This window comes from Crocodylus siamensis, chromosome 6 (assembly GCF_052110815.1).
Source record: "Crocodylus siamensis isolate JL-2025a chromosome 6, ASM5211081v1, whole genome shotgun sequence".
Classification (NCBI taxonomy): Eukaryota; Metazoa; Chordata; order Crocodylia; family Crocodylidae; genus Crocodylus; species Crocodylus siamensis.
The window spans coordinates 81955613-81977721 of NC_143400.1; the positions used below are offsets into that span (position 1 = coordinate 81955613).

At 44.8% G+C, this 22109-nt stretch overlaps 1 protein-coding gene across 2 annotated transcripts in view; it reads right to left on the reverse strand.

Annotated features, from left to right (window-relative positions):
- ZBBX (zinc finger B-box domain containing) overlaps positions 1–6067 on the reverse strand; it is a 74672-nt gene extending 68605 nt beyond the window's left edge. For both annotated transcript variants that reach the window (XM_090054433.1, XM_090054432.1), the window contains exons 1-2: positions 5838–6067; positions 402–535 (exon numbers count right to left, since the gene is read on the reverse strand). In XM_090054433.1, the coding sequence (XP_089910559.1) occupies positions 402–469 (68 nt within the window). In that variant the 5' untranslated portion in view covers positions 470–535; positions 5838–6067. The remainder of the gene's footprint in view (positions 1–401; positions 536–5837) is intronic.
- Between the last annotated feature and the right edge of the window lie 16042 nt (positions 6068–22109).

Here is a 22109-nt window from a genome sequence, read left to right on the forward strand (position 1 = left end):
TACTTGACTAACATGTGAGGGGATCAAAAATAGCAGGAGAGCTCCTGAAGAAAAGGAACAATAGCTCTTTCCAGAACTTTCAGAGAAGAAAATAAGTTGTACTGCAGAACTGTATGGTTGCATGCAACTGACTGGACATGTGGTTAACTGGAGTGTGATTGTTCAGCATCTACTACATCTATATAGTCATAACACCCACCATTTAACTGAGAAAACAGATTAAGCCCTCAGAAAGAGAAGTTTAAGGATAAGTACATGGAGGAAAACAGTAATAAAGAAAAAAAGCAAGCATGATTCTCCCCACTCCTGTGCAAACAAAATTTTGTATTTCCTGCAGCATGTTACCTTATTAAATAAAGCACACACAACACTTCTACCATCATTCATGCAGAAGCACTTACTTTGCTTTTAATTTGACAGAAGTTCCAGTTTTTGAACCTGGGAGTATTACAAAGTCACTGATGTTCATGATTCTCAGGGTAATCTCTTCTCAAAAAAAATTGAATGATTTGTGAAATTCTTTATGATTAGTAACCTGTTCAAATGGAAAAAAAAGAGATTGAAATTCACAAAAAAACCTAAGAAACTATTATAATACTTAAAAATACTGATGCTCAGAAAGAAAATTACAGAACAGAAACTGCATGCATGATAAAGCAATGAAATACTAAAGGAAGTTTAAATAACTAAGTAACTTTTAGAACATTTACATAAAACTGATAGCAGAATCTGCTGTCAGTTATACCTGCACAATCCCACCAACTTTAACAAAGGATGAATTTAGCTCAATATTAACCCAACTTTCTTGAACACAAAGCCATGGACAAAAATGTGACAACACTTTACCCAGTACCAGAGTGAACGCGGTAGATGTAAAGTTACAGGAAGTATTGCATATCATATACTATACAAATTGATAAACAGTGGTAAGTATAGGACCCTCCCATGGCTTCTACTATACTCTTCAGAACACTTACTACACACCTAAAGTACAAGCGTCTGTTTTAATCCAGTAGGGCCAACCGTTTTTGGCAGACATGCCAGAGATTAGCCCTGCATCATCCCCAAGTACCACTCTTATGCCCTTCCCTTGCTTGATCTATTAGCTCCAATTTCTACTTCCTGTGTTGTGCTTCCTTCTCAATCTGCTATTCTCCTTTATGCTTATTGAAATATCTGCTGCTGCTGTGCTACCTGTCCCCTCCCCAATCTGGCTTCAGGTTGGCCACTCCTGGTTTAATCCATGATGCAACATTGTCCCCTAACCAAGTAATCCGCAACATAGCTCAAATGTGTCCACATAACAATTCCGTCCAAGTCACAAATATCTGGCAACAACATGTGCACACATTATGACAATAACTATGTTTATATTAGTGCATTTCGTGCCTTCACTCAATAAAGAGAACCAGCCACCCGTGCAGGAATAATTTAAATCAGGGCTGCCCCAACCTCTCAGCAGCCAGGAGCTACACTCTGAACAGGTTAGCCAGGGAAAGAGTAAGGGGCTCACCCTTAGCAAGCTGCAAGACTACTAGCTAAGGCCACCTCCCCATGCAGCCCCCATCACTGCATGATGCAGATAGACAGGCAAACGTCCTCCCACCACACCACCATATGCCCCAGCAGCCATCTCACCACAGACATGAGCAGGCAGGTGCCTCTCCCAAACCCAGTTTACCAGCCACAGCTTCAGCATACCATGCCACTTCTCTGGCACAGGGTAGTACCCACAAACATAATATATAACTACCTCCCACTTTCATTTCCAGTGGGAAGTTCTTAGCTTTACACCGATGTTACGGAACTGGGAGACTCCTCCCTAGCTTGCTCCTGTGGCCATACGGATGAGGGCAAGCAAAACCCTGGAGCATCTGAACCCCAACCCTCCAGACTTGGGTCTATATGTAGCATGCCCACCAAATGATTTAGAAGACCCAGGTGGGGGTGGAGGATTTTGCTGGTAGTAGGGCCATATATGCTTTTTGAATGATTCATGGATTTCGAATCCATTTGGCTGGATTTGACTTGGAACACAAAAAAAAAAGTCCTTTAAAAATTTTTTTAAAAAAGCACCCAGAATGCAGACCACCAATTGGACAGCCCTAGCATAAAGAATTTTACCTGTACAGTAAATAACATTCTTATAACCTGATCACAGGAAGACAACCAGGAACAAAACTAATTTGCTAGCCAAAAATGTTGCACTATTAGCTACTAACACAAATATTTTTTTCATCAGATGGTCACTGACTGCATACAAACGCATTCAAAGTTCTTATGCAGACAGGACCAGAAAGAGATAACTGCTTTACAAGAAATGTCAGACACCTGTACAAAACAGCTTTATCTGTTGTGGCTGGATGCCCTTGACAAGACTTGATGCTCCATTCCTCTCAATGGAATTTGGCATCATAATAAAGAAGAAAACTCACCTGTTAGAATGTTTCTGTTTTCTGGGAGGCAGCAAGACAAAACTGAGACTCGTGCAGCTGGGGAGATGCACAGGATATTGTGATAGGAACATAAATAAGCCAAAGGCACGTACAGTGAAATGTCCAGCTGTGTAGCCACTTTGGGGGAAAGAGGTTTCCCACCACTTTAAGTCTCAGAAAAGCAGATCCATTAGTCCTAAACCTCTACATAAGGGATGCAGCTAGACATACTGGGATTCCTACTCATCTTCAGTTCAGAGTCCAAAGACATTAAAAATTAAAAAAGCCACACAAAAGATTAGCAGGAACAGGTTAGCAGTCTCAAATGACCGAATTAAAAAACAACAACAACAACAACAAAAACAAAAACCCTTTTTTGTTTAATGCACATAATAGGTGTAACCACACAAACGTGCCTCTGTTTGAACATATATCTATCAGTTCAAACTGTTTTTTCAGTTTAGTCCAGTGAATATGCATTCACTTGTTCAATTTAAAATTAAATAAAAAGGATATAAGTGTTTAAACACAATCATGAAGTTTCACTTTTAAAATTAAATTGGGGTAAAAGTTACACTTTTAGTTAAAACAAGGTAAATCTGTGGATGGAGCAGACCTTGATATAAGGGCAGTTCAGGGACATGGATTCACATCAGTAATTCATAAGTACTACAATTTGTTTTTCCCACAAATAAAAAAATAGAATTTGCAGATTTTTCCCTTCTTCTCAATATAGAGGTGCCAAAGATTTATAACAGTTTTCTTCTCTGCAAAATAATCAATAAATGATTTTATTCAACAACCATTTTCACTTCACTGAATGCAATTAGCAAACTTTCCTCTCAATTAGATCATTTATCAAGTTACAGCATATCAGATATGTTCTTATATTAGAAAAGCAGGAAGCTAGTATACTTGAATATCACTTTGTTTTCTCCGATGAAAGCTTCTGGTAACTTATTATGGATTCTGTCTGCACTTGGGTCATTTTATTATAATAAACAATGCAAAACTGTCTTATGCTACTATTTACAGGACTACATAGTCTGGAGTACTTTGTATAGCCAAATTCTTAAAATAATTCTCTCTCTCTTTAGCAAGTAATCCTGGAACAATACAACACTGCAGACTTTCATCAGACTACGTGTTGCTACTGCTGTTAACTATATGCTGAGAAGGAGAGGGAACCAAATAGCTGAACTATTTTTTAAGGCATAATTTTACTTTGTAACAAAAATTACTCTGCTTACTAACCATAACAAATATCCTATTAACAGGTAACAAATAAAAACTTCATGTTTTAATATGTACCAGTGCTGTAAATTAAATTAACCATATACTATTTTGGCTAATAAGAAGACAAATTCCTGGAAAAAGTTTGCCAGTGTTGCTTGTTGGAGTGATCACAAGGGGACACAAGAACAGGAAAGCAACCACGGACAAGCAAAATTATGGACAAACAAAAGGAGAGGCAAAGCTCGCAGTAGAAACCTGAAGCAAACTTCACCACGGCAGTTGCATACAAACAAAACAAAAGGCTGGGCATCTGAAAGCATGAGGAATGTTTTTTGCACATCTCCGTTGCAGTGCAATAAATTTTGCCCCAATTCATCTAGGGCTATTTCTCCCACTATGGGGGCAGGACCCACTTTTAGCACTTGCCTCATGTGTTCACAGAATTTAATTTTTTATTTTTTTTTAAATTGGGACAACTTGACTTGCCACTCATTAACTCAACCATGCCTCCATGGCCTAAGCCGCCAATGCTGCATTGGTTTCCCAAGAAACAAGCTCAGTGCCTACTCAGATGTTTTGTCATCTGACCACAGGGAACAATCTTCACTTTGTTTATTCCTGTAAACTGTCCCTTTTGCACTCCTGCATGTGGCAGTTCTTCAGTGATGCCAACAGTGCCATCCAACCTCTCAGCAGATAACATTATGCCACTAACATAAATACAGCAGAAACCAGTGCAGTGTACATACAGAAGTTGAACCACCTTGTCTCAGTGGCATTTTAAATCAACACTAGTAAGCTGATACACACCTACTGCTTCAGAGATTAGAGGAAAGTGCCATTCAGCTGCATTTCCACAGGTGGAGATCTAGATCAGATCCTCACAATTCACAACCCAACAAACTATGGTTTTTGCACTGTGTTTGGGGATGAGGGACAGGGGGGTTCTATTTAAGAAGTTATAAGCATGTTATCCATTCAGACCTATCTGATGTGCTAAAAGATCAAAGGGCTTCGGCTCAACACAAAAAACTATAACCTTCCCTTATTAAAGGGAGGCCACTGGGGACACAACCACCAAACTCAGGGGACAAAAGGGAGAAAACAGGAAACCAAGTGAGGTCATAGGTTAATAAAAGGATCCAGAAGGGGACACCAAGCAAAGCACATGAGCCAGCACCCACTACCCCCTGAAGGAATCGAGGGAGCCTGTGGATACCAGGTTGTGAAACTGCCCGGAGACATGAGTGGAGAAACAAAAGGAAGACAGCTCCACACTTGCCTGGGCTCCCCCTAGCCACAGCCTCCTTCCTGCTCTAGTAGATGCCCAGCTTGGCCAGAGCCAAGAAGGGGTTGACCGGGGCTTGGTGGGGACAGACCTATTTGTCACCCTAAGAGGGTGGATTTAGACACAAGCTCAGCAAGTTACAACTTAGGGCCTCCCATTATGAAGTGGCCTCTAAATACTTGGAAGTATTTCAAAAATAGGCTTATTGCAAGAGACATGTTTTAGTTAGATTATTAGTTTTTCATTGCACCATCACCTACAAGCATATAGGCAAATAAAAAGCTTGAATATTTCTGTTTTCATTGTCCTTTCTGTTAGAATAATACACATTTTTTTGGTAATGCTATAGGGCCTCTTTAGCTTGACCTAGCATGTCATAATCCAGCCCTGCTAACAAGCCCACCAAGTAACTTTTTGGCCTCCCTCAGGCAGGGAGGGAACAGGAAACGAGACAACTGAGTACTTGGCACAAATAATAATGACGACAGGGACAGGAGTGGAGGCCAAAGGCTCATAACAGGAGTGCCCTAGACCAGACAGCACCCACTGGCCCTCAAGTAAGCCCAAGGAGCCAGCAGACCCTGCCCAGCTATGCTGCACTCGGAGACGGAAACGGGCAAAAAAGCGGGCCCCAGCCCCCGGGGACCCTCCCGGCCAGGAGGGGGTCCTGGGTCTTGATCGGGGCACAGCCCGGGAGCGTGTCAACGCAGAGGCGAGGGGAATGGCAGCCAGACCCTCAGCAAGAGGCTTGGCAGGGAGCAGCAATAGGGCTGCCAGCCGGCCCGGACCAGGGGTGCCCGCAGAGCACCGCCCCGCCGCGCCTGCCGAGGTCCCCGGGATGGGGGACGGGCTCTGCAGCGGGGACCTCGCTTCCCAACCTGAGGAGCTGGCGGGAGTCTCCAGAGCCACCGAACTGCTTGCAGACACCGCGGCCGCGGAAGGGGCCACGTGGAGCATCCTCCCCAGCCCCGCGCAGGCGGCCCTAGCGACGCCCGAGCCACCCCCGCGCGATCAGCGCGTGAGCCGTCCCTATGGCAACGCAGGTGCGGCGGCGCCGCCGGCGGCCACTTCCGCCGCGGGGGAATCCATTCGGCCGGAGAGGAAGAGTCCATCCTCTGGCAGGGGGAGGGAGCGCGCTGCTGAGCCCGCCTAGCGGCGGTCTGGCGCCGGGAGCGAGGCGGGGCTGGGCTGAAGGCGGCTCCTCTGTGCCACTGTCCTCAGACACAGCCAGCGTGTGTATATAACTATATATATATATATATATATATATATATATATATATATGTAACTAATCTCATATATGTGTAACTATGTAACTATAACTACATATAAAACTATATATAGATATGTATATATATAGTTGTAGATATAGATATTATTTAAATATATATATATATAGTTTATCCTTTAAAACTATATATAGTTGAGCCATCCTTTAAAAAAAAACCTATCTCTATAGATATAGATATCTATATATATATAGCCTGGCTGGCTCCTGGGTTTGCAGTGCAAAGGGCTGGCCACGCAGGGCATCCTTTAAAAATATATATATGTAATAGATATAGATATATAGCTTTTTTTTTTAAGGATGCTCTGTGTGGCCAGCCCTATGCATTGCAAACCCAGGAGCCAGCCAGCCTGCACCCCATAGGAGGCAGCACAGTGGTCACTGCACGGACACTGCCAAGACATTTGGGGCTCCTTCCCTTTGCCACTGTGGTCTCAGCCCTCGGGACACCCGCTCTTCACCCTTGGCAAGCTTTTTGTCACCCGCCAAAGAGCCAAAAATGGACTTTTACTCAACTCCCTGGGGCCGGTGCAGTGACACCAGCAGCTGAGGCAGTGGGACAAAATGTTCACAGTCAGATCAGGAGGGGTGAGGGATGGCACCACAACTCATTGTGTTGCTGCCTCTCAGGCCCTTGCCACACAGTGTATTCCCTGATGGGCTGGTCTATCACACAGTTGATTTAGATAGGCGCCGCATGTGCAAAAGTCATTTTCACGCTGTGTGAATGTCCAGACGGCTATAAAAAGAGAGAACCAGTTACAAAGTTAGTGCTTGAACATGTGTAACAATTTTATAGCTGGTTTCTATGCCGCTTTAGTTTGAACATGTAGCAGGGCCCTACCACTACCACTTCACCACTGCCACTCCCAATAAATCAATGTCAGGTTGCCCCTACACAGAGCATTTGGGTGGGAGACCTAGAAGAACTGGGAGGTCCCATATAAGAAGAAGAGCAGCAGCACGGCACAGTAGCAGAGACCTCCATATCGGTGTTTCCTCCCCACGTATCAGAGGACTCTGCGTGCACGTGTGTGCCTTGAGACACCAGCAATGAGACCTATTTGTCTAACTCATCTGTTTGCATCACAGGAGATTGGTCTCTCTGGGAAACCCTTTCTGTCACCGCTGCTGTCAAGCTTTCTACCTCAACGTCTCCCACACTGGAGTGGCAGGAGGAGCCAGGATACACTCGCTCACGCACACCCCATGCCGCCTGCTGATGCAGTTAGCCCACCAACCATCATCTTGCCTATAGCAACAACCTCTACTCCAAACAGCAGTAGCAGGCAGCTTTTACTACCACCCGTGATGGCAGCAGTGGAGTTGTCTCTCTGCAGGCTCTGTTACTGATGCAGAGCTATTTTTAACTTGGGCGATGTTGGAAAGAAACTTAATTTTATTTTAAAATGAGAGCTTACATTCTGCAAAGTTGATGACTTGCGCTGGATAAATTCATACAGCGCAGGGGAATGGAGTTTTCAGGCACTGGAGAAGGATACGGATTGAATTACACTTTCCCCATCAGAGTGTTTGAGAATTGGAAAATTAATAAAGCAATTTTTCCATTGCAAAGACCGTTGAAAGACCACAGCAGCCGAGAGTGTTTTTGACACTGTAGATTCCTATTTCCAGTCTCTGTGTTTATCTTGTTAATCATATGTAGGTGTTTGCACACTTAAGACTGCATCACCTGTATCAGGATGTCATGGTACCCGAGTTCAGAATACCGCCCTTGCCAAACAGCGTCTACAGTAGCAGTGTCTGTGAGCTGCCAACTTAGTCATGCTTCCTACCTAAATAACTCCAAATGTGCCTGAGCACAAAGACATTTAATGGCTTTTTGTTTAACATCCTAAATAAGCCTGCAACTTTGCCCCTCCTGAGATCGCTGTTTTTGAATGCTCAGTACCCAGACAGCTCAGAAGGCTTGGTTGCAACGTACAAACTTTCCAGATGATCTTATACACTAAATCCCATTTTGGGCTGTGCAGCAAGTCATTTGTGCCTGCACATATAATTGTAAATTCCAGCTTTGGAATTTATATGCCTCCCATTAAATAATGACCCCCAAACCATCTCACTGAATGATAGGTAAAATGTATAGCAAGATACTCATTTTTATATCAGTCTTATTTTTTCAGTTTGTTTCCTCCAAGCCTAGCCCTGCCAATTTTGCTAGCAGACCATTATTTATAACTGATGTTCCTTTGGGGAAAAACTAGTCTTTACAGAAAAGCTGGCACTTCAGGGGGAAAAAAAACCCCTTCATTTATGATCCAAGCCAACTTTAATAAGTGCAAACTACTGTCTGTTTGAGATTTATGCACTGAGAGCTACACTTCATTTGGAAAATTTGCATTTGTCCCATATTCATTCAAGCTAGAAGGCACCAAATAATTTACACGATTTTTCTTGACTGTATGATCCGTCTGGCAGCAATTTTGTTTCATCAACTTGGTTATAGTACAGTTTTAAAGATTTTACCCCGACAGGCAATTTTGTGATGAGGGCCTGTGGAAACATATATGGATTTTTTGATCTTAAGAAGGGATTGTCATTTGCATAATGTCTGAGAAGCTAAAAATATTACATACTGCTGTCTTTTCTCTGGGACTCATTTTGGGTTGTTTTCTTTTCCACAGCAAGTTAGGGTGAAAAGGTACAAATAGATCTTTAATTTGTTTTCTTTTACATTAACAATGTTTCCAAGCATGGTGCAGACATAATTTCTATGTTAAGGAAGCTAATACTCTGTTACTTTTATTAGAGCCTAAGTAATGTGTGTCACTGGCATTACAAAAAAACCACATTAATTTTCATCCCCAAACACACCTCTTTAAGAAGTGGAAAACAAATACAGAGCATAATGTTATATGGATGAAACCAGTCTCCCTCCAGTCATGTAAACAGTATAGTTGGACAGAGAATTTTTTTCTGAAAATTGTGCTAGCTAAATTTTATTTCAAAGTATATCTCAAGCATCCTAACTAATAACATAATTTTATGACACATTTGCCACACACATTAGGGAAACTATGCTACTAATGTTCAGGTAAACAGTTCCCGGTGTTGAGTGACATGACACGTAGTCCACCAGTCTGTTGTGCTTTATAGAAGTCATGCACTATCCATGATAAATTCTATCTCAATTGTGAATATGATGTTCAAGACCTTTTATTGCAAAGCTCGCACTGAGAAGGATATTAATCCTTTACATCAGTCTATATGTCATGGAAGAAATGCACACAATGTTCTCCTCACAATAGTGGAGTCAGCCTCACATCTGAAAAAAAATTCTTACTGACTTTAGTAGGCTTTGGATCAAGTTATTACCAGACTTGCATTCCTTATGTAGAGGTTTAGGACTAATGGACCTGCTTTCATGGGACTTAAAGGGGCTGCAGAGCCGCACCTTTCAGTATGCCTGCCTTTAGATTATTTATGTTCCTATCACAATCTGCTGTGTATCTCCACAGCTGCATGATTCTTAGTTTTGTCTGCTTACATTTGGGCTTTTTTTAATAATCAAATGTCAATTTGCATTTTGGGCACAAAGTTTCATAAATTCAGATTATGTAAAACAAGTACCGAAATGCATTTCCTCCAGATTTATTTCACTTTAAAGTAAAAGTTTAGAAGGAATAACAACTGAAATTCAGCTAAAATCCATCTGGTGGAGTTGTGCTATAAGTTTTAAACCATCTGCATTTCTCAAGGCTCTTAAAGCTGCCATTATCTACCCTTGTTCCTACTTTGTTCATGACAACAGGTGAAATCAGGTTTGTCATCCTGGTACTTTTGTATACTCTGTATTAAATTCAGAGTAGAGTTTTTCAAACTCCACACACTTTTTAAAAAGTGCATCTAGAAAGGATTTGGGAGTAGAACTGCCTGAGTTTTATAGCAAGATTGGCTTCCAAGATCAAGACTTTGTGATCGTCTGTATGCTGGTTTTGATTAGCAATCTCTGAGATTTGCTTTGAGTTCCAGTTTCAAACCAAACCAATTTAGCTGTGGAATAAATGGGTGCAGATTCAAATGGAGCCAAATTCTAACCAGATTTCAAAACATATTACCAGTATGGCTTTGGGTAAATTAGGATTTAACCCTCCATTGCCTCCATTGACTTAACCCACACAGAAAGGATACACAGACCCATGAGGAAATAAGGAAATAGCTCAGTACTGGATTTTCCAAGGTTAAAAGATCAGTGAGGGAATGCCCAGAAACAAAATAAAACCTATTATTTCAACCATCTCCTCTCATCCCCCTTTGTTCCACTTCTGTAAACATTCAGATGTAAAACTATTACATTGTAATTGTAGTATTACTATTACAATTAAATTCTAGTATTATGAATATTTTCGGCAAGCACATTTCAAAAGGCAAAAAGTTCATAATCATTTGTTGGATATGAACTTTTAAGTTTGCCTTGGAAAGGCATGTGTACTCATTCATTCAGAGATTATTAAGAATGGTTTATGACCAATCGCTCATTGAAAAGCTGAAATATTTAGATAAATGATTATAGCTGTAAATTATTCAATTATGAGCTATAAATGTAATGTCCTGTAGTGAAACTGGCACACCTGAGCCTCCCTCAAAACATGCTTTCTTTTAGGTACTGTGCAGCCATGTGGATTGAGATGAAGGTGCAGAAACCAATTTACCAGAAGAATAATGAGCATGCTGGACTTTTGATCCCATCAGGTCCTTTTCAAGAAAGCCCAAATTGATACAAAGTCATTTATTATTAAGCTATCTCCTAAACAGAGAGAGATTAAATGCACCATTCGTTTCTCTTTCAATCTTAAATCTGCTAGGACAGTGATTGTGTGCCACGAGCAACAGACGTGCGTGTGTCACAAGATCTCCCTGGGTGAGGAGATAAATGCTGTCCTCTGACATCCAGCACCTCCCCCAGCTATTCCAGTTGTGCCTGCCACTGCTCATCTCAGGACTGCTGCTGCTGCCTTCCCCTTTCCAAGCAGTCTCTGTACCAGGCTTTAGTCACACCCCACCACTCTCCCAGCAGCACCCTCTGCTGCAAGTGAGTATCTGCTAGACTGAGCCTTGCAGAGCTGGGAGGAAGTGCTTCAGGGGGTTGTTACCAGTCCGGGAGACCCTGCGGAAGCAGGGACTACTACCCTTGCTCTGAATTATAAACCTGGAGTTGGGAGAGGGCACAGAGTGGAAACAGCAGGGTGAGGCCCTGTCCCTACTACCCTTAATTAGCACCAGCTAGATCAGTGATCTTCAAGTCCCTCCATATCTTTTCTGAATTTAGATTAAATCTCAGTTATTTTCAAGTGGGGTGCCAAAAAAGTCAGAAAAGTTTTGGAGAGGTGCCTTGAGACTACAGTGTTTGCAAACCACTGGTAGAGACTAATCCTGTCCTTAAAAAAGATGTGTTTGGTGTCATTTTTTTAACAGTACACTTCAGCACTCGTATGATTTCCTCTGGCAGGGGAATGGAAAATATTAACTGTTTTGAATATATATCTTTTTGGGGGCAAGAGTAAAGTGTGTCACCCATTTTAATCCAGAAAAAAGCATGTCCCAGAGATAAAAAATTTGGGAATCACTTTACTAGGGAGAGTGAAGCTCACTGGGAAAGTAAACCTTAGTTGGGGCATTCATTTACTGAAGCAGTTAGGGAAAACATTGGATGACAGTGAGCTGATTAATAGGGCTGTGCAAAATTTCACCAACAGTTTTGTTTCATAGATTTCATCGACATTAGGGCTGGAAGGGACCTCGGAAGATCATCGAGTCCAGCCCCCCGCCCAAAGGGCAGGAAGTCACCTGGGGTCATAGGATCCCAGCAAGATAAGCATCCAATTTACTCCTGAAGGTGTTCAATGTAGGTGCTTGAACCACCTCCGCTGGCAGACTGTTCCAGACCTTGGGGGCTCGGACGGTAAAGAAATTCTTCCTTATGTCCAGCCTGAAATGGTCTCACAGTAGTTTATGACCATTCAACCTCGTCATCCCTTGGGGCGCTCTGGTGAGCAAGCGTTCCCCCAGATCCTGGTGGTCACCCCTGCTAAACTTATAGGTGGCCGTCAGATCACCCCGAGCCTGCACTTTTCCAAGCTAAAGAGCCCCATGGCTCTTAGCCTGTTGTTGTAAGGTCTGTTTTCCTGACCTCTGATCATGCGCGTGGCTCTTCTCTGGACTCTCTCAAGCTTCTTCACATCCTTTTTGAACTGTGGAGCTCAAAACTGGACTTAGTACTCCAGCTGTGGCCTCACCAAGGCCAAATACAAGGGGAGAATGATGTCCTGGGATTTGCTTGAGAAGCATCTATGGATGCAAGCCAGCGTTCTGGTTGCTTTACTAGCTGCAGCATCGCATTGCAGGCTCATGTTCATCTTGTGGTCAACCATGACCCCCCAAGTCTCTTTCTTCTGTAGTGGTAGTCAGCATAACACTGCCAAGCCTATAAGGATGCTGCAGGTTTTGACTTATTTCAAGCTCAAAACAACGAAGTTGAAATGAAATGAAGGGCTTTGATACAGTCTCGAAATGAAACGAGGACAGTTGAAATGTTTTTCATGCCAGAATGCCATCCACCAGCCAGTCTCCTCCTCCACCACCGGCACTGCCAATGTGGGCCAAGGGCATGGCTTCCATGGCGGGGTCCAGAGGCACCAGATGCCACCGTCAGGCAGGTAGCGCTCAGGCCTTGGTTGCTGCCTATCTTGCCAAGGACATGGAGCCACTGCTGTGCAAGCCCTTGGCCTTATTGAGCAAGCAGCAGCCAGGTGTGGCCAGATCTGGCCACAGTTGCCCAGGAACCCCTGTCCTGTCCACCGACCAGTGGTCCAAGTGAGAGCGTGTTCAGCATTGCTGGGGACGTAGTGACACCCCACTCAACCTTTTTGGATCCTAGTCTGGTGGAGCAGCTGATGTTCCTGACAGTGAACCTCCCACTGCTGGGGTTCCCCAAGTCCCAGGTACAGACAGCGTGAGTGCCACCCTCCTCATTCCATCTGCACCAATTTCCTTTTTAATTTTTTTGTAAATTCCCATTGAGGATCAGGCCTGAGAGACTGGAGACAGGTGGTGTTCTGTTCTTGTCTTTGATAGATTTTTGGTGTGCGCTCATGCTGGTGTGCAGTTGTTGCTTGGCATCTCCTATATATTTTCCATCCAGGCACTTGCTGCCTTGATGGACATATGTATTGTATTGTGAAGATATCTCCATACTGGAGATATTGTTGGCAGGTTTTGCATGTCTTGTCATGGCACGGCCTGGATCCATTCAGTGTGTTTTGGGATGTAGGAAGTTGACGTCTGGTGATGAGGTTAGCGAGGTTCAGTGCTTGTTTGAATTTACAAACCACTTTTCACAGATGAGCCTATGAACTACACTTCATCAGCCTCCTAAGTACAGAAAGTCATGGACTCAGTATAGACATTGGAATTCGGACACACTACAACCTGCCGGACATCTGACTCCCCAGGAACCTCTGTACTTTTACCTGTGCTGCTACATCCTCCTCCCCCCCTCTCCCCCCACCCCACCCCAGCCTGTCCCTCATCCCCTGCCACCTCTATTTCCATTTTCACTGACTGGCTTTCTTGCCTGCATTGCATGGCAGCCTCTGGCTTCTTTACTATTCATTGCATCCAGGAACAGCACACACACCAACTGCAGGTGCTTCCTCAGCCTGACAAAGGGTTTTTCAAACTAAAATCTTGCTAAGATATATTTCTCCAGCAATTCAGTTGGTCTACTCAAAGATACCAGACTGACCCAAAGAACCTTGTCTGCCAGTGCTCTGTCCTTAGACCAACACCCCTAGCTCCAGTCCCCAATCAGCTGACTGGAAGAAGGCAGGGCCCTGGGCAAATCTAAGCCCCAAGGCTGGGGTTGCAAGGCAGCTGCCGGAGCAGAAGCTCCTGCAGGAAAGGAAAGAAAGGCTCTGTGACAGTTTGGCTGCCTGATGATGCTGCTTACTAAGTTATTACCTGTTGTCATCTGAAGTGGTGGACAGAACTGAGGCCGTAGGGGAGGAGGAGACCTCACTGGGTCTCAGTGCCAGTGAGGGCATGCCTTAACACACACACAAATCACACATGACACAAGTGTTGCTTGTCAGCAGCTTGAGGTACAGTTTTTCAGAAACCCCTGCACTATCTCCTTGAAACCTAACAGGCTTCATAGCCTTTGAAGGGGATACCACGCCTGCTGTTTTCACCCCACTGCACCTTAACACACACACACGTGACACGAGTTTTGCTTGTCAGCAGCTTGAGGTGCAGTTTCCCAGAAACCCCTGCACTTCTCCTTGAAACTTGACAAGCTTTGTAGCCTCAGCAGGAGCTACCATGCCTGCTGTTTTCACCCCCCTGTGCCTTTACACTTACGAATGACTTGAGTTTTGCTTTCAAGAATTTGAGGTGCAGTTTTCCAGAAACCCCCAAACCTATCTCCTTGAAACTTGACTGGCTTTGTAGTCTCAGCAGGGGCAAGTGTTTCTGCTGTTTTCATTCAAATCAGGCAAGAAATGACAATGTTATAGGCAGTTTTGTGATTCCCCATTATAGCCTATGGGTAAAATGTCAAAACAGCGAAACAGTTTCAACAAAATGAAACGGAACAGTGCTCCAAAACTAAATGAAACTCGAAATGAAACACTGTCCCATCAAAACATTGAAATGGAAGTCAAAATGAAATAGTGCTGTTTTGCACAGTCCTACTGATTAGCTAGGAGGAAACAAACCTCCAAAGTGTCTCAGCCACAGGTATGATAAAAACATCCTGGTTACTTAGAGAATTCAGGTTCTCAACAGGGATCCTGGTTTTCTCTGATTTAAAAAAAAATCCCCAATTTTCAGTTAGAAAAAAGTTTATCAAATATTCAGACACCCCATTTCGTAGTTGGGTCCCTGAACTCCTTAAGCTAAATCATGATGCTCATTTGTTTTGGCAGTCTGTATTAACTGGGAAACTTCCCATTGGGAATCCTTGCTTAGTCAGTGGGTTTTTGTTTAATTAAAAACTTCAGGTCTTCTCTTCATTGAGCAGATGCCTGAAATTCAGTATAAACACACATGCTTTCACCCCCAGTCCAGTACGAGTTCTTATTATCCATGACTCAATTTTTCTACCTCCAGGCTACAACTTGCATGGGTTTTGCAAGGACTAGAATCATAGAAATTAAGCGCTGGAAGGGACCTTGAAAGATGATTGAGTCCAACCCTGCTACTCTGGCCAGGAATACTGCTAAGATCAAATGATCCCAGCAAGGTGTCTGTCCAGTCTCCTCCTGAAGACTTCCAAGGTTGGGGACCGCACCACATCCTTGGGAAGTCTATTCCAGATTCTGATCTCCCTTACCATAAAGAAGTTCTTCCTTACATCCAACCTGAGACCATCCTCTAACAGTTTAGGGCCATTGCTCCTTGTCCTCTCCTGGGGTTCCCTAGTGAACAGGTTTTCTCCCAGCTCCCAATATTCACCCCTTACATACTTACAGACAGCCACCAAGTCCCCCTCAGTTTTCTCTTCCCCAGGTTGAACAGTCCCAGATACCTTAGTCTTTCCTCATAAGGTTTGTCCTCCAGGCCCTTAATCATTCTTGTGGCCCTTCTCTGCACCCTTTCAAGGTTCTACACATCTTTTTTGAAGTACAGTGCCCAGAACTGGACACAATACTCCAGCTGAGGTCTACTAGAGAGGAAGTATTCACTTCCTAAGCCCTGCTTGCAATGCCCTGCTCGCTTGCTAATGCATCCCAGTGCTCTTAGCTCTGTTGACTACAGTGTTGCACTGGCAGCTCCTGTTCATCCTGTGATCAACCATAACCCCAAGGTCCCTTTCAGCCATCGTGCTGGCCAGGACATCTCCTCCTAACCTATATTCATGTTGCTGATTACTTCTCCTCAGAGGAAGCACTGTGCGTTTATCCTTATTGAACTGCATCCGGTTCTACTCCGCCCACCTTTCCAGCTTCTCCAGGTCCACTTGGATCCTCATCCTAAATTAATAATTATAATTTAGGATAATTTATAATCCTATCCTCTAGTATGACTGCTTTTCCCCATAACTTAATATTGTCCGCAAACTTGGCCAGCAAACTTTCCACATCCTCATTTAAACTATTGATAAAAATGTTGAACAGCACAGGGCCAAGAAGTGAATCCTGTGGGACACCACCGGCCAGCTCACACCAAGATGATACAGACCCATCCACTAACATTCTCTGGGTTTGACCCTTTAGCCAGTTCCCAACCCACCTGACTGTAGACTCTGCCAGCTCACAATCCCACTTTTTAATTATTTTTTTTTTATTTAAAAATTTAATTTTTTTTTTTTTTTTAATAAGAGTGTCATGGGAGACCATATCAAAGGCCTTTTTAAAATCCAAGTATATGACATTAACCACGTTTCCCATATCTAAGTGGTTCATTACTTGATCATAGAAGGAGATGAAGTTAGTCAGAAATGACCTGCCCACAATGAAACCATGTTGGCTATCTTTCAGCATCATGCCTTTTGCCAGTCTCTCACAAATGGACTTCTTGATAGTTTTTTTCCAAAATATTACCCGATATCGAGGTCAAACTGAGATGCCTATAATTTCCCAGATCCTCCCTTCTCCACTTCTGAAAGATTGACACCACATTGGCCCTTTTCAGTCTTCTGGGACCTTTCCCAAGCACCACAAGTCTTCAAACACCTGCGCCAACAGTCCCACAATGAATCCAACCAATTCCCTCAGCACTCTCGGGCGTAGTCCATTCAGTCCTGATGACTCAAAGACATTCAGCCACTCTAAGTGCCACCTCACCAGTTGAACACTGACCCTTGGTGCCAATCGCCTCCCATCCCACCTCCATCTAGTATCTGAGCAGGCGGGTGACCACCTTTTGCATGTAGGAACACCAACACAAAGTATTCATTAAAGAGTTCAGCTTTTTCCTATCTGTTATCAGCTATCCTGCAAGGGTCCCACAATCCCCTTGGTCTTCCTCCTATTCCCTATACACCTAAAGAAGGACTTCTTATTGTCCTTGATTTTGGTCACCAACCTGATCTTGGTCATCACCCTTGCCTTCCTTATCCTCTCCCTACAAATATGGGCTATACTTGTGCATTCCTCTTTAGTGACTTTCCCTTGTTTCCATTATCCATAAGCTTCCTTTTTATTTTTTAAGCACTCTTTGACTCCTCTGGTAAGCCAAGAGGGCTTCTTGGCCCCTTTACTACCTTTCCCGCATACAGGTAGTCCTCGGACTTACGACACAATTGATTCCTGAAAACCGCATCTTACGTCAAAACATTGCAACTCAGAACTGATTTCCCCATAGAAAACAGTGTTATAAATGGGGGATTTGTTCCTGAACCAAGGCCCAATACCCTATTTTCACCAAAAATAACCCAGAATTTTATACTCAATCAATCATAGATGATTAACATAGCTACATTAATGTATTTATATTGTAAATAGCAATCATATTGATTTGGAAGGACTTCTTTGAGGTGACTTTGCTGGACTTTTTGAAAGGCCATTGGTTGGACTTTTTGAAGGGTTCTTGGCTAGAGTCTTGGCTGCAGGTTTTTCTGGAGTCTTGTCTGCTTTCTTAAAGAAAGTGACCAAGGAAATTTGGACAGATGTTCTCCAGGGAGATGGGCGATGCAGTGAACTTGTTCACTGGTGTAGCATCGCATTGGATCATGCGTTGTAAAGTCAAAACTGACATCAGAAAGTTGAAACAGGGTGTCAATTTATAAATCTTGTAGGTGCAAAATGTTGCAACTTGAAACGTCGTAAGTTGAGGACTGCCTGTACAGGAATAGACTGTTTCTGCGCTGGAAGGATCATTCCTTTGAGGAACGATATAATTAGTGCTTGCAAATCCTACCAAAGATAAAATGTTAGTGCTGTTATTGTCTCTGCTTCACTCAAAATAGTCAAAAGGATCACAAACCCAAGCCAAGTTTTGTGTTTATTGCAAAACCAGGTGAATTTCAGGTTTCATTACCAAGTCTCACTCAGCACTCTAGTCTGTGGTATATCCATCTTAAAAAGCTTTGCAACAACAAATGGAAGGGATTATCTTGACTGGTTCCTGTGAATACAGCTGTGTGGCAGGACGGCCCCTAGGGGTGCCATAACCTCCCCTAGTATCCTTGCCTACCGTGCCAAGTCTGGGTCTTTAACACATCCTGTCTCTCTCCTGCCACGTCTTTGATCTTCTTAGTTCAGTTAAGGAGGCTGCCTTCCTACCCTTCTTGGCACGGGGCCGGTCTTACTACACCGAGATTTCCTCTGAGTCCCGGTGCTGGTCTTCTCCCGGGGCCAACTCAATACACACGCCCCCCCCGGGGCGGCTCTCTCTCTGATTGTGCCCCTTCTCACCCAGCCCAGGCCTCCCAATGGCTTACTCCCTTCTCGATGTTTCGTATCTCTCAGGCAGCGCCCCACTCGGGCCTGCCTCCCTTATACTCCACGGCCACTCGTGTCCTGACCTGCGTCCCACGCTCCCCACGGTCTCTAGGCCTGCACTCGGGCCTGTGGTCGCGCCTCCCGAGCTCGCTGCCTGCCCTGGGGCCCTCGCTCGTGGCTCTTGCGCTCGCTGCCCGCATTCGGGCCTTCTATGCCCCCACTGGGGCCCTCGCTCGCGCCTCTTGCGCTCGCTGCCTGCACTCGGGCCTTCTATGCCCCCACTGGGGCCCTCGCTTGCACCTCTTGCGCTCGCTGCCCACACTCAGGCCTTCCTATGCCCCCACTGGGGCCCTCGCTCGTGCCTCTTGCGCTTGCTGCCCACACTCGGGCCTTCTATGCCCAAGTTGGGCCTATGCCCCACTGGGGCTCTTCCCAATTGGGGCTTCCAATTGGGGCCTGTCCCAGTAATGCCCATGCTGGGCTGGGGTCGGGACCCCCACTGCTTAGGCCCACCTTCCTGGCCCCACACCCTACTGGGCTTCCACCTCTGCTAAGCTCTTCCTGAAGTCGCTCCAATGGGCTGGGGTCGGGACAACCCCACACGCGGCACTCTCCTTGGTGCCAGGAACTCCCCCACCTTACTGGGGAGCTCCTGCTGAGGCCTCCTCCACCCCTACAGCCTTGCCCAGTCCTCCGGTCCCCTGGGGCGGCTCTCTCCAATACCTTTCTCAGGGGTTCTCTCTCTCCCCTCGCATCATTGCAGAGGTCAAACTGCCAGCGTAAGCTCTGCTGCTCAGCTCTCCGCCGCAGAGCTCCTGCTCCTGCGGCTGCCAGAGGGGAACTGTTTCTGGTCTCAGACTTCCCTTCCTTATGAAGGCCAAGCCTCGTCCCCTGGCAGTCAGCTGATCTACTCAGCTCCAACAGCTAACACCTGCTGCCTTACTAACTGGCAGCTAAGCCACTTCCTATCTTCAGTAGCAGGCTCCCTAGTGCCCTGCTACAAGCTGCTAAGATAGTGTTTTATTTTTTCACATTGAAAGGATTAAAAAATTTTTAAAAATGAGAAGAAAACAACTTGTCTTTAACCACTCAGATTTAAGATGGGGTTTCTCTTTCCTAGGTGGAAGAAAATATTTATTTTTTCTTCTCAACAGTTACTAGGACTTAATCATATCCATTTGGAAATAAGACTTAAAATGGTCTGAAACATTTTAGTGTTATTGTAAACAGGTTGGTGTGCCTGTTGCTATGGCTCTATCCTCATAGGAATCCTTCAGACCATCTAAAGGAGCTGGGAGCATGCTTAAATGAACCTGGAAGTCTTCAGCCCTGCTGTCTTGGCTTTGCTCCCTTAAGAGCCCCTTAGCCAGTCCTCATAACATAACACAATCCCAGCAAACAGCCAGCAAAAAATACATGCATAAAGCAAACCTGTAGCTTTTCTCCAGGCACTAGGAGGGGACCCTTCAGCTCTACCCCTTTGTAGAGCCTGCTCCACTAGGATTCATTCTGCTCCCCTCCCAGAAACCACACCTTCCCCAAACTCAGTCTTCTTGCTCTTTCTTCCCTTGGTCTTTTATTTGCCACCTAATCAACCACAGCCGGGCTCCTACTCCAAGGCTGTCTGCTTCCCTTAAAGATCCAGACCACTCTCTTCTAGTGATGAAATGAAAGATTTAAGAACACTGACGTCTTAAGGGAACTTCTCCTTCCCCCTCCCCCTCCCCCTTCCTCTCCCTCTCCCTCTCCTCCTCCTCCCCCCCCACACAAACTTAAAGAATCATCTACAGTGTAAGGGAGCTTTAATAACAATGCCCTAAGAAAATAAAAAACCTGAAGACTTTAAAAAATAGTCTTTGCTGACTTCTTTCAAAGATAGTAAAAATATAATTATACTAAAATGATTTCAGAAATATTTAAGATTAACTACTTGATTTCTGTTTGATTGTGATATCCAAGTGGAATACACTGTTGTGTATCTTTCTATCCAGCCATGTAGGTAGCCATAGCCCTCCACTATATCACAAAAGAGTAGTCTAAGAATTTTTAAAATATAAATGAAAGTGATAAGCTTAAATTGCAACAAAGGAAATTTGTGTTAGATATTAGCAAGAACATGAAACGATGAGAGTGCTTAAAGCCCTGGAATAGATTACCTAGAGAGGTTGAGGTTGTAGATCCAAAAACCTGAAGGATATACAAAGATTAAGAGAATATCTGTTATTAGAAGCATTAACTGTAGATGTTTGGGCTGCAATGCTGGGAATCTAGGGGAAGCCAGATGTTTGTCTGGGATGGAATGATCCTGGCTTGAGCAGGGGAATGGACCACATGACCTCTTAAGATCCCTTTCAACTATAGTTCTGTGATTCTGTGCATGTATCTCTCACAGAAAGAAAACTAAATAAGGAAGATTAGGGTTGGACATACGAAGAGGCCTATGACCGTTCTTAGTTCTTGTCAAAGAGAGTTCTGCAATCTAGAACTATGTCTTCTGAAAGTTCTGTCCTCTCCTAGGTTCCCACACCGCCCTTTTAGGTTAACGGGTGTATGGCCCTAGTAAAAAGTAGAAAGTCATTAAAGGTAATAGTCAGAGAGGGAAGGATCAGGCCCAAAACTTTGCAGGACTTCAAATGTCAGTAGAGATGCCCTTAATTCAGGGGTAGGCAAAATACAGTCCACCAAGGGATAGATACTCTCTAGCCCACAGTGGGTCCCTCAGCTCCACCCAGCCCAGGCATGGGGGACAGCGTGATACTTAACATGTCCGGCCTCTTCTGCTGCTTCCAGGTATGCATGTGGGGTGGGGATAGTGTGGTGTCCTGACTTGGCTTCCCAGCAGCCCCCACAGTCCTTCACTCTGCCTGGCTGCCACTGACAGTCCTCCCTGCACCCAATGCTGGGGCATTGGATGGAGTGGGCAGCTGGAGTCTCCATGAAGACCATCCGGGACCCCCACAGGCAGGGCATACTCAACTGGGTGGATGGGATGGGGCTGTAAGCATGCAGGGAGCAGCATCCAGGAATGACATGGGCAGGAGGGGCTGAGGCTGAGGCTGGGATGACAGGATGGTGACAGTGTGGGACCAGCGCCCCAGGGCAGAACCATGTCCCTCCACGCTCCATGCATGTCCCTTCTCACAGAACTGGTGCCTGTCACAGAGACATACAGGAAGTAAATCATGGCTCTGCTCTGCGACCTGGCCCTGTGCTGTCAGCACCCCACAATCCTGGCCCTGCCTGCCTGTCCCTCTCCCAGATTCTGCTCCCAACCTGCCAATAGCCCCATCCCATTGTCCTGGCTGAGTATGCCCTAACTTTGGGGGTCCCAGCTGGGCTCCATGGAGACCGCACCCTCCTGCTCCCTCTGCTGCTTCTAGCAGTAGATGAGGGTGCATGGGCCAGAGGCTGGATAGGATCAATTGCCCCCCCAACTATTGTCTCCCCCACCCCAACCG